The following is an 18,458-nucleotide window of genomic DNA, read 5'->3' as shown; positions in this document are numbered from 1 at the left end:
TGGGTAAGTTGTTAGAGGGTATTCTGAGGGACAGAATCTACAGGCATTTGGAGAGGCAGGGACTAATTAGGAACAGTCAGCATGGTTTTGTGAGAGGAAAATCATGTCTCACGAATTTGATTGAGTTTTTTGAAGGGGTAACCAAGAAGATAGATGAGGGCTGTGCAGTAGACGTGGTCTACATGGACTTCAGCAAAGCATTTGACAAGGTACCGCATGGTAGGTTGTTACATAAGGTTAAATCTCATGGGATCCAAGGTGAGGTAGCCAATTGGATACAAAATTGGCTTGACGACAGAAGACAGAGGGTGGTTGTCGAGGGTTGTTTTTCAAACTGGATGCCTGTGTCCAGCGGTGTGCCTCAGGGATCGGTGCTGGGTCCGCTGTTATTTGTTATTTATATTAATGATTTGGATGAGAATTTAGGAGGCATGGTTAGTAAGTTTGCAGATGACACCAAGATTGGTGGCATTGTGGACAGTGAAGAAGGTTATCTAGGATTGCAACGGGATCTTGATAAATTGGGCCAGTGGGCCGATGAATGGCAGATGGAGTTTAATTTAGATAAATGTGAGGTGATGCATTTTGGTAGATCGAATCGGGCCAGGACCTACTCCGTTAATGGTAGGGCGTTGGGGAGAGTTATAGAACAAAGAGATCTAGGAGTACAGATTCATAGCTCCTTGAAAGTGGAGTCACAGGTGGATAGGGTGGTGAAGAAGGCATTCAGCATGCTTGGTTTCATTGGTCAGAACATTGAATGCAGGAGTTGGGATGTCTTGTTGAAGTTGTACAGGGCATTGGTGAGGCCACACTTGGAGTACTGTGTACAGTTCTGGTCACCCTATTATAGAAAGGATATTATTAAACTAGAAAGAGTGCAGAAAAGATTTACTAGGATGCTACCGGGACTTGATGGTTTGACTTACAGGGAGAGGTTAGACAGACTGGGACTTTATTCCCTGGAGAGTAGGAGGTTAAGGGGTGATCTTATAGAAGTCTATAAAATAATGAGGGGCATAGATAAGGTCGATAGTCAAAATCTTTTCCCAAAGGTAGGGGAGTCTATAACGAGGGGGCACAGATTTAAGGTGAGAGGGGAGAGATACAAAAGGATCCAGAGGGGCAATTTTTTCACTCAAAGGGTGGTGAGTGTCTGGAACGAGCTGCCAGAGGCAGTAGTAGAGGCGGGTACAATTTTGTCTTTTAAAAAGCATTTGGACAGTTACATGGGGAAGATGGGTATCGAGGGATATGGGCCAAGTGCAGGCAATTGGGACTAGCTTAGTGGTATAAACTGGGCGACATGGACATGTTGGGCCGAAGGGCCTGTTTCCATGTTGTAACTTCTATGATTCTATGATTCTATGATTCCAGGGTGCCACCAGGCACATCGCCAGGGTCTCTCAGTCGTCTGCACACAAGTGCATAAGGCAGGTCACCGACGGCTTGTTTCGCAGGACCTCGCACTACGTCAACTTCCCCATGGACGACCTCAGCCAGACGGAGAGGGCAGTGGGATTCCATTCTGTGGCTGGCTTCCCATGGGTGCAGGGTGTAATCGATTGCACCCATATAGCAATACGAGCACCTCCACATGAGCCAGGACTGTTCATCAACAGGAAGAGCTATCACTCCATCAACACTCAGCTCATTTATGACCACCGCAAGAGATTCTTTCATTTGTGCACCAGATTCCCTGGCAGCTGTGACGATTCCTTCATCCTCCAGGAGTCCAACATCCTGCCCCTCTTCCACGCACCGAACAACCGCAAGGGCTGGCTCCTCGGGGACAAGGGATACCTCCTACACATGTGGCTCACGACACCTCTGAGGAACCCCATCACCGAGCAACAGTGTCGATATAACGACAGCCACATCGCTACCAGGTCTACAATTGAGCATGTTATAGGGCTGCTCAAGATGCGATTTAGGTGCCTTGATCATTCTGGGGGAGCGCTTCAATACGCACCAGACAGAGTGGGATGCATTATAGTCGTGTGTTGCGCCTTGCACAACTTGGGAGGGGTGCCGCTTGAGGAGACCGCATCTGCATCTGCCACCCACATTGAGGAGGAGGAGAAGGAGGAGGCGGAGGAGGAGGAGGAGCAGGAGCAACCCATGGGCAGTACAGTGGCTCACTTGGCAGCTTGTGAGGCCAGGGAGTCACTGATATGTGAACGGTTCTCCTAACATCGGACTGTGTGAAGAGTCCAGTCTGTGTTTACAAACCCACATGTATTTCACTCCCCTGGTCTGTCAGATTTCTGCTTTGTAAACGCTTCAGTGCAATTTAGTCCATGCCCAACACAGTGAGGCCTCCCCTGGTGTGTCAGCTTTCTGTGTACTCACTGCGTGGCCCACCACGTCCACTTGCTCCATTTTGAAATCTTCTCCAGTAGTGTGCTCCGTGATCAGTGCAGACCATGAGCGCTCTGTGATCAGCACAGACCATGAGCGCTCCGTGATCAGTGCAGGCCATGAGCGCTCCATGATCAGTGCAGACCATGTGCGCTCCATGAACAGCACAGACCATGAGCGCTCCGTGATCAGTGCAGACCATGAGCGCTCCATGAACAACACAGGCCATGAGCGCTCCATGAACAACACAGGCCATGAGCGCTCCATGAACAACACAGGCCATGAGCGCTCCATGAACAACACAGGCCATGAGCGCTCCATGAACAACACAGGCCATGAGCGCTCCATGAACAACACAGACCATGTGCGCTCCATGAACAGCACAGACCATGAGCGCTCCATGAACAACACAGGCCATGAGCGCTCCATGAACAACACAGGCCATGAGCGCTCCATGAACAACACAGGCCATGAGCGCTCCATGAACAACACAGGCCATGAGCGCTCCATGAACAACACAGGCCATGAGCGCTCCATGAACAACACAGGCCATGAGCGCTCCATGAACAACACAGGCCATGAGCGCTCCATGAACAACACAGGCCATGAGCGCTCCATGAACAACACAGGCCATGAGCGCTCCATGAACAACACAGGCCATGAGCGCTCCATGAACAACACAGGCCATGAGCGCTCCATGAACAACACAGGCCATGAGCGCTCTGTGATCAGTTCAGACCATGTGCAGATGCAAAGACTGTGGGAATGGAAGCCCCGCCCACAATCAGGCAAGTGATCCTCATTCATTTAAAGTGGCATTCTCTACGTTAGTCTAAATAAAATAATAACATAATAACATACCATATTATAAAAAGACAAGGAAATTATTTGTAATGTACTGAAACATGCAGAAATTAAAAGTTAATAAGAATAAAATTTGTATTTTTTAATAAATTTCTTTAATGTTGAAAAAATATGAAAATAGGAATAATCAGGCATCCCACATTTAAAAAAATTAATTGTTTGTTGTTTTGCCGTCATTATAAGTCTCTGCACTTTAAAAAGTAGTGTCAGGCTGGTATTTTTAAGCCTTCTGTAAGTATTTTCGTTCCAGCTGGGCGGATGGGGAAGTTTCTGATTGTTTGTTGATTGCATTGATTGTAGCGTGGGTGGCCCTTTAATTCAGAACTGTCAAAGTAAGCTGGAAGGAGGACATAAAGGGGTTAATTTTGAAATGTTGACAGGTTGGCGGGGGGTGGGGGAGGTAGTGAGGTCCGTGTGGTGAACCCGAATAAACAAAACTTACCGTTTCCGATGTGATTGCAATGTAATTGGTGGTGATTAAAGTTCTTTCCAGGTTTCGCGCTGGGCAGCCCCTGATTGACAGGCTGGCTGCCGACAGGAGCTGCAACGCGAGGGGGGGTGGGTGGGGAGTGTGAGAGAAAGAGAGAGAGCGAGACATCAGCCTGCGGTGGAATGGAAGATGGGGGGTGGGGAGAGTGGGGAAGATCGGGGGGGCGTGGAGAGTGGAAGATTGGGGGTGGGGGAGAGAGGGGAAGATCGGGGGGGCGTGGAGAGTGGAAGATCGGTGGGGCGAGAGGAGAAGATCGGGGGAGAGGGGAAAATTGGGGGTGAGGAGAGGGGAAGATCGGGGAGAGAGGGGAAGATCAGGGGAGAGAGAAGAAGATCGGGAGGAGAGAGGGGAAGATCGGGGTAGAGAGAAGAAGATTGGGAGGATGGGAAGATCGGGGGAGAGAGGGGAAGATCGGGGGAGAGAGGGGAAGATCGGGGGAGAGAGAGGGGAAGATCGGGGGAGAGAGGGGAAGATCGGGGGAGAGAGGGGAAGATCGGGGGAGAGAGAGGAAGATCGGGGGAGAGAGAGAGGAAGATCGGGGGAGAGAGGGGAAGATCGGGGGAGAGAGAGGGGAAGATCGGGGGAGAGAGGGGAAGATCGGGGGAGAGAGGGGAAGATCGGGGGAGAGAGGGGAAGATCGGGGGAGAGAGAGGGGAAGATCGGGGGAGAGAGGGGAAGATTGGGAGGATGGGAAGATCGGAGGAGAGAGAGGGGAAGATCGGGGGAGAGGGGAAGATCGGGGGAGAGAGGGGAAGATCGAGGGAGGGGAAGATGGGGGAGAGCGGAAGACGGGGAGGAGAGTGGAATATCGGGGGTTGAGATCGGGTGTACATGGGGGGGTAAAGCAGGGGAGATCAGGGGGAAGTGGGGGAAAGATGGGGAGATCAGAGAGGGAGACTTCGGACATCGGAGCAAGGTGAGAAGTTAGGTTGATTTTGTGTTTTAACTTTGTGCAGTGGTTTGTTCTTTAATTTATTTTGTTTCTTTTTGCCTGATCCGGCACTGGTTTCACCAGGTGTGAACGAGAAGCAATGGGAAAACCGCCTAGGTAAGTTTAAAAATAGCACTAACTACCTAATATATCACAAGTAAAGTGCCATAAGTACCTCAGAGAGGCACATTTGGTTGTTTAACTATCATTACAACCGGCTTTAATTACCAGCGGGACTTCCAGATTCGGGACGCCCGAGTGCAGACAGGTGCATCTGTGGGGAACTCGGAAGTCGGCGGGTTGGAGTCGGCTTCTGAACCTGCTCTGCATTTCTGCAATTTTTGCAGACCCCCCGCCATCAACACACCCACAAGTTACGTTTAAAATCGAACCCAAAAAGTCTAAAAAGGGATATAGACAGGGTAAGCAAGTGGGCAAGAAGGTGGCAGATGGAGTATAATGTGGGGAAAAGTAAGATTCTTCACTTTGGTAGGAAGAATAGAAAAACAGGATATTTTTTAAAAGGTGAGAGACTAAGAAATGTTGGTGTTCAGTGGGATTTGGGTGTCCTTGTGCACGAAACACAGAAAGTTAGCAGGCAGGTATAGTAAGCAATTAGGAAGTCAAATGTTATGTTGGCCTTTATTGTATGGTTTTTCTTTATTCGTTCATAGGATGTGGGCATCGCTGACAAGGCCAGCATTTATTGCCCATCCATAATTGCCCTTGAGAAGGTGGTGGTGAGCCGCCTTTTTGAACCGCTGCAGTCCGTGTGGTGAAGGTTCTCCCACAGTGCTGTTAGGAAGGGAGTTCCAGGATTTTGACCCAGTGACGATGAAGGAACGGCGATATATTTCCAAGTCGGGATGCTGTGTGACTTGGAGGGGAACGTGCAGGTGGTGTTGTTCCCACGTGCCATGTTGGAGTACAAGAGTAAGAAAATCTTTATACAATTGTATAGGGCTTTGGTGAGACCTTACCAGGATTGCTGTGTATAGTTTTAGTCTCCTTATCTAAGGAAGGCTATATGTGCCTTGGAGGCAGTGCAATGAAAGTTCACTCGATTGATTCCTGGGATGAGAACGATGTCCTGTGAGGAGAAGTTGTATAGAATGGGCTTATACTCGCTGGAGTTTAGAAGAATGAGAGTTGATCACTATGAAACATATAAGATTCCGAGAGGGCTTGACAGGGTAGATGTTGAGAGTCTAGAATTAGGGGGCATAGTCTCAAGATAAGGGGTTGGCCATTTAAGACTGAGACGAGGAGGAAATTCTTCACTGAGAGGGTTGTCAACCTTTGGAATTCTCTACCCCAGGAGGGCTGTGGATGTTGAGTCATTGAATATATTCAAGGCTGAGATCGATAGATTTTTGGACTCTGGAGAAATCAAGGGATATGGGAATCGGGCAGGAAAGTGGAGTTGAGGATGAGGATCAGCCATGATCTTATTGAATGGTAGAGCGGGCTCGAGGGGCCATAAGGCCTACCCTTGCTCCTATTTCTTACATTCTTATGTTAAGCAGGAGTAGACCATTCAGCCCCTTGAGCCTGTTCCTCCATTCAACTAGATTGTGGCTGATCAGTATCTTAACTCCATTTACCCGCATTTGCTCCATATCTGTTGATATCCTTACCCCACAAAACTCTATTGATCTTGAAGTTTCCAAATTATCCCCAGCATCCACAGCCTTTTTGGGAGAAAGAGTTCCTGATTTCCATACTCATTTGTGTAAAGAAATGCTTCCTGACATCACCCCTGAACGGCCTAGATCTCATTTTAAGATTATGACCCCTTGTTCTGGACTCCCCCCACCAGAGGAAATAGTTTCTCTCTATCTACCCTATCAAATCCTGCAATCATCAGATTAGATCACCTGTCAACCTTCGAAACTCAAGGGAATACAAACAAAGTTTATGCAACCTCTCCTCATAATTTCCTTCCCCATCAGTATATTTAAGACACTAAGGCCGTCACACAGGAGGTTCGACATTTACTCTTTGGGGAATTGCCCCTTTTTTTTCTAAATTCCCAGCTTGACAATGATATTTCAGCCTTCTCGTCTGGGCCGACCTTGCTGATGGAGCAGAGGTTCCAGTTGCTGAAACAGATTCAGCTTTCGAAGAACGGGAGAGAACGAGCGGTAAGCTGGTTTTGGCAGTGACCCTGGTCACTACTGCCCAAGAATTGTACATGTGTCCCTTGGAAAATGTATTGTAATGCCAGAACTTTTTCATCGAGCTGAAGCAATGGACTGGATTTTGTGGTGTAAATATATGGGCAATATAAAGTGGAGGGCACAACTGCAAAAGGGGTACAGGAACAGTGAGATCTGGGGGTATATGTGCACAAATTGTTGGACCGCACCTGGAGTACTGTGAGCAGTTCTGGGCACCGCACCTTCGGAAGGACATATTGGCCTTGGAGGGAGTGCAGTGTAAGTTTACTAGAATGATACCCAGACTTCAAGGGTTAAGTTACGAGGAGAGATTACACAAATTGGGGTTGTATTCTCTGGAGTCTCGAAGGTTAAGGGGTGATCTGATCGAAGTTTATAAGATATTAAGGGGAACGGATAGAGTGGATAGAGAGAAACTATTTCCGCTGGTTGGGGATTCTAGGAGTAGGGGGCACAATCTAAAAATTAGAGGCAGACCTTTCAGGAGCAAGATTAGAAAACATTTCTACACACAAAGGGTTGTAGAAGTTTGGAACTCTCTTCAGCAAACGGCAATTGATACTAGCTCAATTGCTAAATTTAAATCTGAGATAGATAGCTTTTTGGCAACCAAAGGTATTAAGGGAAATGGGCCAAAGGCAGGAGTTAGATCACAGATCAGCCATGATCTTATCAAATGGTGGAGCAGGCACGAGGGGCCGAATGGCCTATTCTGTTCCTATGTTCTTATGTTAAAGGTGGCAGGGCAGGATGAGAAAGTGATTAAAAAAGCATATGGGATCCTGGGTTTTATAAATAGAGGCATAGAGTACAAAAGCAAGAAAGTCATGATGAACCTTTATAAAACACTGGTTCGGCCACAACTGGAGTATTGTGTCCAGTTCAGGGCACCGCACTTTAGGAAAAATGTGAAGGCCTTAGAGAGAAGAGATTTACGAGAATGATTCCAGGCATGAGGGACTTTAGTTACGTGGATAGACTGGAGAAGCTGGGGTTGTTCTCCTTTTGAATAAAGACGGTTTTAAGGAGATTTGATAGAGGTATTCAAAATCATGAAGGGTCTAGAAAAAGTAGATAGAGACAAACTGTTCCCATTGGCAGAAGGTTCAAGGACCAGGGGACATAGATTTAAGGTGATTGGCAAAAAATTAAAGGTGACATGAGGAAAATCTTTTTTACACAGCGATTGATTAGGATCTGGAATGCACTGCCCGTGGGGGTGGTGGAGGCAGATTCAATCATGGCCTTCAAAAGGGAACTGGATAAGTATTTGAAACAAAAAAAAAATGCAGTGCTACGGGGATAGGGCGGGGGAGTGGGACTCGCTGGATTGTTCGCGCAGAGAGATGGCGCGCATTTGATGCGCCAAATGGCCTCCTTCTGTCTGTAACCTTTCTACGATTCTCTGATTCTAAGTAAGGATGAGACGAACAGCGCTCACTGTTATTCATGTGCAAATTGAACAGTAACTCCCGGCGAGCCCACAGGCTCAGTTAAATGGGGAAATCCAGAAGTTGCTGTCTGTGATGTGTTGCCCCCTCCGTAAGCTGTGTGACGAGGGCACCTCACCGATTGGTTCCCCATTGAAATACATTGAACGGTGTGAAGTTACTGTACTGATGTCATAGATACGGACCAAACTCGTCACAAAAAAAGTTCGGGCTTGTCCCCTTTTAAGAATATGTTAAGTCTTAATTACTGCTAAAAAAAACCTCTCAGGCACTGAAAACTGACTGTTCGAAGTGAGCACTCTCATTCAATCAGCTTTTAATTCATGTTGGAGATAAAAGAAATAATTAAAAAAATTTTACGTTTTCTTTCTGTCTCTTTTCTTTCTGTCTCTTAATCCAATCTTTTCTTCCCTCTCTTTATTTCTCTTACTGGACCTGATTTGACATTGAATTCACCATTCTGACACTTCCTGGTTCAGTCTCTGTGCTCTCATTACCAATTCTTCAATCTGATTGATTACGGAGATATCCAGTTGCTCGCCCTGTACACACAGGTTCCAGATGCCCTGCTGAGGGGGGTCACATCGTTTGTTGTTCCATTCCCAGTAACTTGCTGTGTAAAACCCCAGAGAGGGTCTATGGGCAAGTCTAACCTACACCTGGTGCCATTCGCTCGCTGCTCACAGCAAAATCCGGCCCATTAATGTTTGAATTAAAGAGAATTTGTTTGCAGGTTCGCTTTTTGCTGGAGATTTCACATCGATTTCATAAGCTAATTTCGAATCATATGTTAATTTTAAAATGGTTTGCATAATATTTGCATAACTTCCACTAGAGTTTAGTATAATGATGTATGGACATTTCATTATTATTTTTGCAGTATCAATGCGAAGAGTTATGTTGAACAGCTAACGCAAAACGGATTATCATTCATATGGAGGCTGGAATGCAATTTCAATGGGTTATTGCTGAAACAAGACTATTCCCCATTGGCTGACCCTGAACAGTTACTGCCTGCAACAGGCACATGATAATTATTTAATAAACACAAGTGAATCATTCAAATCAGGCCAGCTTTGTGCTTGATCTCATAAAGCACGAGTTCAACCAATACTTTCCGTCTCCAACACTGTGAGGTCTCCCCTGGTCGGTCAGCTTTCGATAACATCAATGTATTTCACTCCAGGGGGGTGTGTGTGGGGAGAGTGTGGACTTTACCACTCACTGCTCTCCCCAGGGGGGTGTGTGGGGAGAGTGTGGACTTTACCACTCACTGCTCTCCCCAGGGGTGTGTGGGGGGGGAGAGTGTGGACTTTCCCACTCACTGCTCTCCCCAGGGGTGTGTGTGGGGGGAGAGTGTGGACTTTACCACTCACTGCTCTCCCCAGGGGTGTGTGTGGGGGGAGAGTGTGGACTTTCCCACTCACTGCTCTCCCCAGGGGTGTGTGTGGGGGGAGAGTGTGGACTTTCCCACTCACTGCTCTCCCCAGGGGTGTGTGGGGAAAGAGTATGGACTTTACCACTCACTGCTCTCCCCAGGGGGGTGTGTGGGGGGAGAGTGTGGACTTTACCACTCACTGCTCTCCCCAGGGGGGTGTGTGGGGGGAGAGAGTGTGGACTTTACCACTCACTGCTCTCCCCAGGGGTGTGTGGGGGAGAGAGTGTGGACTTTACCACTCACTGCTCTCCCCAGGGGGGGTGTGTGGGGAGAGTGTGGACTTTACCACTCACTGCTCTCCCCAGGGGGGTGTGTGGGGGGAGAGAGTGTGGACTTTACCACTCACTGCTCTCCCCAGGGGTGTGTGGGGGGAGAGTGTGGACTTTCCCACTCACTGCTCTCCCCAGGGGTGTGTGGGGGAGAGAGTGTGGACTTTACCACTCACTGCTCTCCCCAGGGGTGTGTGTGGGGAGAGTGTGGACTTTACCACTCACTGCTCTCCCCAGGGGTGTGTGGGGGAGAGAGTTTGGACTTTACCACAACATAACTCATCTGTGTGTAAACTTAGGGATGGGACCTGCATCTGTGTTTTACGTGTGCGATGTCTGATCTCTGTTCAGACTCCGTGCAGACAGTAGACTGTTATTTTTAGCAAATAACAGGTACCAGCTACCTTTAAGAAATTTCTAAGAAACATCCTCCCTTTAAGGGATTGAGCTCCCCTGGTGGTGGAAAGTGCGAATTGCATTGATTCCACCTGCAAGGCCTGGAATGGAATCCTGATTGCAGGTCAGTCCTCTGGTGGGCTGAAACTTGTGACCTGCCTGTGCAGGAGTCATCGGGCGGGGGTAATAGCACATCACGCTACCAACGCCCGAAAACGGCCCCTATCCAATTTTTACCCCATGAACTTTGGGACACGCTCTGAAATGAGTTGATAAATAGCCTCAAGTTATAAAGGTTTCAGTGATTGCAGAATACACAGTGTCTGGTGGAGAGAGAATCAGACACCGTATGATACAAAACTGACTCTGCTCTGAGAAAGTCTTCAGATCCTCTCATGATTTAATGATTTGAACACTTGCAATGAAGGGATATTTCACCACATTCTTCAACTGCTCTCTGAATTTCGTTTGGGTCACGGCATAAATAAAAGTGTTTGTGCAGCAACTCAGGAGCTGGAGCATGTGTCCCAGTTCGAGTATCAACTCAGGTAGAAGTACAGACTCAAACCCCAAATAAAACATCCGGTTCCATATGGAATACACTAATAACAATGCCCATAACAGTATGAAATTCCCCGAGATAAGAAACAGTAAAATGATGGATTTCCTTCTGCTCTCCATCTCTGGGTCTCTGGGACTCTCCACACTGCTGTGACCCCGGAGTCTCCTGCGGGCTCTGCTGGCCACTAAAATGCATCTGACGGTGAAAGCATTGAGCAGCAGAATCAGAACAAATGGGACCCCCGGGGTGAGGATATACTGCAGGAGTTCGATCACTCCCCACACACGTGATTCCAGAACACTGATTGTTACCAAACAAAACCAGGGCGTATTGGAAAATTGATACCAACCCGTGAACATAAAGTACCAGGAAATGTTCTTCAAACAGCTCAGCAAAATCACTGTTCCCAGAACCACAGCCGCCGTTCTCTCGGTGCAATATTTAGTTTTCAGCTTCTCACAACAAATGGCCACAAATCGATCAAAGGTGAAAGTGACGGTGAACCAGACAGAACAGTCTGTGGCTGCAAAAAGCAGGACGGCGTGGATATTACACAAGGGGATGGAGTACAGGAAACGAAAGTGACTCTCATAAGCAATCGGAATCTGTCTGAGTATCAGATCGAAGATAATGACCATTAAATCCCCCGCTGCCATCGCCACCAGGTAGCGAGTGACACATTTGGAGAGACCGCACTTTCCCCGAGACAGGGTCACAATCGCCAGTAAGTTAACTGTAAGAAAGGGAAACAAACAGGGGAATTATACATCAGGCAGGGACACTGTGTAAATATTAGCACAGTCTCTGGAGCCCCTATAAGTATCAATACCGTCTCTGGATATTCTGTAAATATTAGTAACGCCTCTGGATCCCCTGTAAATATTAATACTGTGTCTGGATCCTCTGTAAATATTAATACCATCTCTGGAGCCCCTGTAAATATTAATACCGCCTCTGGATCCTCTGCAAATATTAATACCATCTCTGGATCCCCTGTAAATATTAATACCTCCTCTGGAGCCCCTGTAAATATTAATACCGCCTCTGGATCCTCTGTAAATATTAATACCATCTCTGGAGCCCCTGTAAATATTAATACTGCCTCTGGATCCTCTGTAAATATTAATACCATCTCTGGAGCCCCTGTAAATATTAATACCATCTCTGGATCCTCTGTAAATATTAATACCATCTCTGGATCCTCTGTAAATATTAATACCATCTCTGGATCCTCTGTAAATATTAATACCATCTCTGGAGCCCCTGTAAATATTAATACCATCTGTGGAGCCCCTGTAATTATTAATACCATCTCTGGAGCCCCTGTAAATATTAATACCATCTCTGGAGCCCCTGTAACTATTGGTAAATTCTCTGGATAACCTATAAATATTAATACCATCTCTGGATCCTTCGGTAAACATTATTACAGTCTCTGGTTCACCCTGCGAATATTAGCACTGTATCTGTATCCCATGTAAATATTAGTACTGTCTCTGGAGATCCTGTAAATATTAGTCCTGTCCCTTGATCCCCTGTAAATATTAGTAGTGTACGGGATGCTCTGTAGGTATTATTACCTTCCCTTGATCCCTTGTAAATATTAGTACCTTCTCTACATCCTCTGTAATCATTAATAACGTGTCTACATCCCATCTAAATATTAGTGACGTCTCTGGATCCTCTGAAAATATTATTACCATTTCTGGATCCTTCTTTAAATAGTAGTAGTGTCTCTGGATACAGTGTAAACATTAGTACCATCTGTGGATTCCCTGTAAATCTTAGTACAGTCTCTGGATCACCTGTAAATGTTAGTACCAAATCTGGATTCACTGTAAATAATAGGACTGCATCTGTATCTGTCTCTGGATCACCAGTGAATACTAGTACCATCTCTGGATCCCCAGTAAATTTTAGCACCATCTCCGGATCCCATGTAAATATTACTCCTGCCAGTGGATCCCCCTGTGATTTTTGTTACCATTTCTTTCTCGTCTGTGAATATTAGTAACTTCTCTGGATTCCTGTAAATATTAGTACTGTCTCTGGATAGCCTGTAAATATTAGCACTGTTTCTGGATCTTCTGTAAAAATTATTACCGTCTCTGTATCACTCTGTAAATATGAGTACCAACTCTAGAACTGCTATAAATATTGGATCCCCAGTATATATTAGTACTGTGCCTGGATCCGCTGTAAGTATTATTACTGCATATGGATCCTGCAATGAATATTAGTACCATCTCTGGATCAACTGTAAATATTAGTGCTGTCTCCAGATCCCATTGTAAATATTAGTACTGTCTCTGGATCCCCTGTAAAAATTAGTATCATCTCTGGATCCCCTGTAAATATTATTATTTTCACTGGGTCCCCTGTAAAAATTAGTATCATCTCTGGATCCCCTGTAGAATCAAAGAAAGGTTACAGCACGGAAGGAGGCCATTCAGCCCATCGAGTGCACACCGGCTCTATGCAAGAACAATCCAGCTAGTTCCATCCCCTGCCCTATCCCCGTAGTCCTTCAATTTCTTTTCCTTTCAAGTACTTATCCAGTTCCCTTTTGAAAGCCACAATTGAAACTGCCTCGGGCAGTGCATTCCAGATCCTAACCACTCGCTGTGTAAAGAAGTTTTTCCTCATGTCACCTTTGGTTCTTTTGCCAATCACCGTAAATCTATCTCCTCTGGTTCTTGACCCTTCCGCCAATGGGAATAGTTTCTCTCTAACTACTCTGTTCATGATTTTGAATACCTCTATCAAATCTCCTCGCAACCTTCTCTCTTCCAAGGAGAACAACCCCAGCTTCTCCAGTCTATCCACGTAACTAAAGTCACTCATCCCTGAAATCATTCTGGTAAATCTCTTCTGCACCCTCTCTAAGGCCTTCACATCCTTCCTAAAGTGCGGTGTCCAGAACTGGACACAATACTCCAGTTGTGGCCGAACCAGTGTTTTATAAAGGTTCATCATGACTTCCATACTTTTGTACTCTATGCCTCTATTTATAAAGCCCAGGATCCCGTATGCTTTTTTAACCGCTTTCTCAACCTGCCCTGCCATCTTCAACGATTTATGCACATATACCCCCAGACCTCTCTGTTCCTGTGCCCCTTTTAGAGTTGTGCCCTCTAGTTTATATTGCCTCTCCTCATTCTTCCTGCCAAAGTGTATCACTTTGCATTTTTCTGCGTTAAATTTCATCTGCCATGTGTCCACCCATGCCACCAGCCTGTCTGTATCCTCTTGAAGTCTATCACTATCCTCCTCACTGTTTACTACCCTTCCAAGTTTTGTGTCATCTGCAAATTTTGAAATTGTGCCCTGTACACCCAAGTCCAAGTCATTAATACATATCAAGAAAAGCAGTGGTCCCAGCACCGACCCCTGGGGAACATCACTGTACACCTCCCTCCAGTCCAAAAAACAACCGTTCACCACTACTCTCTGTTTCCTGCCTCTTACCCAATTCTGTATCCATCTTGCGACTGCCCCCTTTATTCCATGGGCCGCAATCTTTATGATAAGCTTACCGTGCGGCACTTTATCAAACGTCTTTTGAAAGTCTATATACACCACATCAACTGTATTGCCCTCTTCTACCCTCTCTGTTACCTCATCAAAAAACTCTATCAGGTTAGTTAAACACGATTTGCCTTTAACAAATCCATGCTGGCTTTCCATAATCAATCCACACTCGTCCAAGTGGCTGTTAATCCTGTCCTGGATTATCGTTTCTAAAAGTTTCCCCACAACTGAGGTTAAACTGACTGGTCTATAGTTGCTGGGTTTATCCTTACACACTTTTTTGAACAAGGGTGTAATATTTGCAATTCTCCAATCCTCTGGCACCACCCCCGTATCTAAGGATGTTTGGAAGATTATGGCCAGTACCTCCGCAATTTCCACCCTTACTCCCCTCAGCAACCTAGGATGCATCCCATCCGGACTGGGTGACTTATCTACTTTAAGTACAGCTAGCCTTTCAAGTACCTCTTCTTTATCAATATTAGGACCATCTCTGGATCTCCTGTAAATATTAGTAGCATCTCTGGATCCCCTGTAAATATTAGTACTGTCTCTGGATCCCCTGTAAATATTGGTACCCTCTCTGGATCCCCTGTAAATATTAGTAATGCATCTGGATCCTGTGCACCATTATTAGCAATATTAGCACCATCTCTGGACCCCCTATAAATTTCAGTACCATCTCTTGATTCCCTGTAAACATTAACACCATCTCCGGATCCCACTGTGAATATTAGTACCATTTTTGTTTCATGTTAGTATCATATCTGGATTCCCTGTAAATATTAGCACCGTCTCTGAATCCCCTGTAAAGATTAATACCATCTCTGGGTTTCCTGCAAATACTAGTAATGTCTTTGCATTCCTCAGTAAATATTATTACTGTCTCTGCATTCCACTCTGAATGATACTAACATTTTTTTGTCCCCTGTAAGAATTAGTACTGTCTCTGTTTCCCCTGTAAATATTAGTAGAGTCTCTAGATAACCTATAAATATTATTACCGTCTCTAGACCCACTGTAAATATTAGCAGTGTCTCCAGATCCCTTGTAAATATTAGTATCTTCTCCACAGCCCCTGTAAATAGTAATAACGTCTCTACACCCCTGTAAATATTAGTAGATTCTCTAAATCCACTGTAAATATTATCACGATTTACAGTGGATTGAGAGAATCTGTATATACTTGTACCGTCCTGTAAATATTTGTACCGTCTCTGAACCACATATAAATATGAGTACCATCACTGGAGCCCCTGCAAATATTAGTAGCATCTCTGGACCACATGTAATTATTATTAGCTCTCTAGATCCCTCTGAATATTAGTACCATCCCTGGGTCCCCTGTAACTACTAGTACAGTCTCTGGATCCACTATAAACGTTCTACTGACCCTGGATCCCCTGTAATATTAGTACCGTTCCTGGATCCCATGTAGTTATTAGTAGCTTCCCTACATCACCTGTAAATATTAATTATGTCTATACCTCCCCTGTAAATATTAGTACCATCTCTGGACCACCTTTAAACATTAGTACGGTTTCTGGATCCCTCTGTAAATATTATTACCATCTCAATATCAATGTGTGAATAATAGTACAATCCCTGGATCCCCTGTAAATACCAATGCATTTTCTACATCTCCTGTAAATATTAATTCCATCGCTGGATCCTGTGTAAATATTTGTACCATCTCTACATCCGCGATATTTATTTGTAACGTCTCTACATCACCTGTAACTATCAGTACCATCTCCAGATCCCTTGTAAATATTCGTACCCTCACTGGATGGCCTGTCAATATTGGAACAATCTCTGGATCCCCTGAAAATATTTGTATCTTCTCTACATCCCCTGTACATATTATTAATGTCTCTACATCCACTGTAAATATTAGTAACGTCTCTGTATCCCCTGTCAGTATTAGTACCGCCTCTGGATCCCCAGTAAATATTAGTACTGTCTCTGGATCCCCAGTAAATATTAGTACTGTCTCTGGATCCCCAGTAAATATTAGTACTGTCTCTGGATCCCCAGTAAATATTAGTACTGTCTCTGGATACCCAGTATGTATTATTTCCATCTCTTTATCCTCTGTTATTATTAATACCATTTCTGGATCCCCTGTAAATATTAGCACCGTCTCTGGATCCCCAGTACATTCGCACCGTCTATGGATCCTTTGTAGTTATTAGTAGTGTCTCTGGATCTCTCTGTAAATATTAGCACTGTCTCTCGATCCCCTGCAATTGTTCATAGCTTCCCTTTGTAAATATTAGCACCATCTCTGCACCCCCTGTATATTAACACCGCCTCTGGATCCCCTGAACATTAGCACCGTTTCAGTATCCCCTGTATATTAGTACCATCTCTGAATCTGCTGTATATTATCACTGTCTCTGGACCCCTTGTATATTAGTACCATTACTGGATCCCTTGTATATTAGTGCCATGCCTGGACCCCATTCAAACACTGACACACCCCAAGGACCCTGTGAAACATGCATACATTCAGAATCCCTGAAATACAGCCTCACTCTCAGGGATCCATTGTGAATTAAATCTCACACCCAGAAAATCACCTTAAATATATCTCCCATCCCTGTTCCACCCATCAATATATCTCCCTTCCCGAGTGCCCCCTTTAATTTTTGAGCTGGTTATAAAAACTTACCATCAAATCGTACAGCAGCAAATGCAGGGCAGGGGACAAAAATAACAGTGATACAGTGAAACCTGGTTTATAGAATTAATAACTGGATATAGTGAATTACCTGGAACAACAATGGCAGTGAGTATGGGACAGGGGAAAAAAGAACAGTAATGCAGTGAAACATGGTTCATAGAATTAACAGCTGGATATCGAGACTTACCAGTGACATCGACAGCAGCGAGTGTTGGTCAGTAAATGACTAGAAGAGCAATACAGTAAGATATGGTTTATATAATTAACAGCTGGATATGGAGACTTGTCATCAAATCGAACTGCAGCGAGTGTGGGACAGGGTACTACAAGAACAGTCATAAGTGAATCATTGGTTATAGGATTAATAGCTGGATATCGAGACTTACCAGAGACACCAACAGCAGCGAGGGGAGGATAGTAAATTACTTGTAGACCAAGAATCACATAAAGTGCCCGCTCCTCGAATGCTAGTGAATCATAAAGTAGATACACAACTTGAAAAGTCCATAATGGGCTGTTCCAATCTATTGTTCCCAGATTCCGATCCATTGTTGAAATATTCCAATCTGTTGTTCCCGGATTCCGATCCATTGTTGAAATATTCCAATCTATTGTTCCCAGATTCCGATCCATTGTTGAAATATTCCAATCTATTGTTCCCAGATTCCGATCCATTGTTGAAATATTCCAATCTGTTGTTCCCGGATTCCGATCCATTGTTGAAATATTCCAATCTATTGTTCCCAGATTCCGATCCATTGTTGTAACATTCCAATCTGTTGTTCTCAGATTCTGATCTATTCTTTCCCTCTCTGTGGAGTCGCTGATCCCTGTTAGTGCCGGAGGTGATGCTCCCACTGACACTATGGGATAACACGTTGAAAGAAGTCGCTTATTAATAGCAGAGAGAAACACTCCAGTGACACAATTAGGGCCCACGGAGACTGACATTAATTACACTCACTGAACAAACAGATTCAGTTAAACCAAACAATGTTTATAACATAACATATATTTAACCAAATATTACAAGGATAGAAAGCCCAAAGCCCAGTATACTATTTTAATGAATGTTTGGAAGAACAGAAACTATGAGACCCACAGTCTGGCAGCACTGATGTGAGGAGAGAGCAGGTTCATTTACATATTGAGCCCCACACAGAGCAGGAAAGGCCCAGGCTCGATCCTCGGCCTGTGCTGTGTTATTCAGGAATGAGGTGGGCCAAGTGGAGCAAGTGTCAGTGGGGGAGCATTTAGGGAGCAGCGATCATAGTATCATAAGGTTTTGAATAGCTATGG

General features: G+C 45.1%; 1 protein-coding gene across 1 annotated transcript; it reads right to left on the bottom strand.

Moving 5' to 3' along the window:
• Positions 1-10,773: 10,773 nt before the first annotated feature.
• Positions 10,774-17,918, bottom strand: LOC137300377 (probable G-protein coupled receptor 139). Its single transcript, XM_067969466.1, has 2 exons — positions 17,546-17,918; positions 10,774-11,675 (listed from the first exon to the last, which is right to left on the bottom strand). The coding sequence occupies exons 1-2, from the start codon at positions 17,916-17,918 to the stop codon at positions 10,774-10,776; spliced, it is 1,275 nt and encodes a 424-aa protein (XP_067825567.1).
• Between the last annotated feature and the right edge of the window lie 540 nt (positions 17,919-18,458).

This window comes from Heptranchias perlo, chromosome 2 (genome assembly GCF_035084215.1).
Source record: "Heptranchias perlo isolate sHepPer1 chromosome 2, sHepPer1.hap1, whole genome shotgun sequence".
In the NCBI taxonomy this organism is placed as follows: Eukaryota; Metazoa; Chordata; class Chondrichthyes; order Hexanchiformes; family Hexanchidae; genus Heptranchias; species Heptranchias perlo.
This window is presented reverse-complemented; position numbering and strand designations above follow the sequence as displayed.

What these genes read in the sequence shown, in the direction of transcription:
- LOC137300377 (XM_067969466.1), bottom strand. Translation starts at nt 17,918, where the DNA reads ATGGATCGGAATCTGGGAACAATAGATTGGAATATTTCAACAATGGAT. An exon ending in CGCTGCTGTTGGTGTCTCTG is followed by an intron (nt 11,676 to 17,545) that starts GTAAGTCTCGAT and finishes CCTTTCTTACAG; the next exon opens with TTAACTTACTGGCGATTGTG.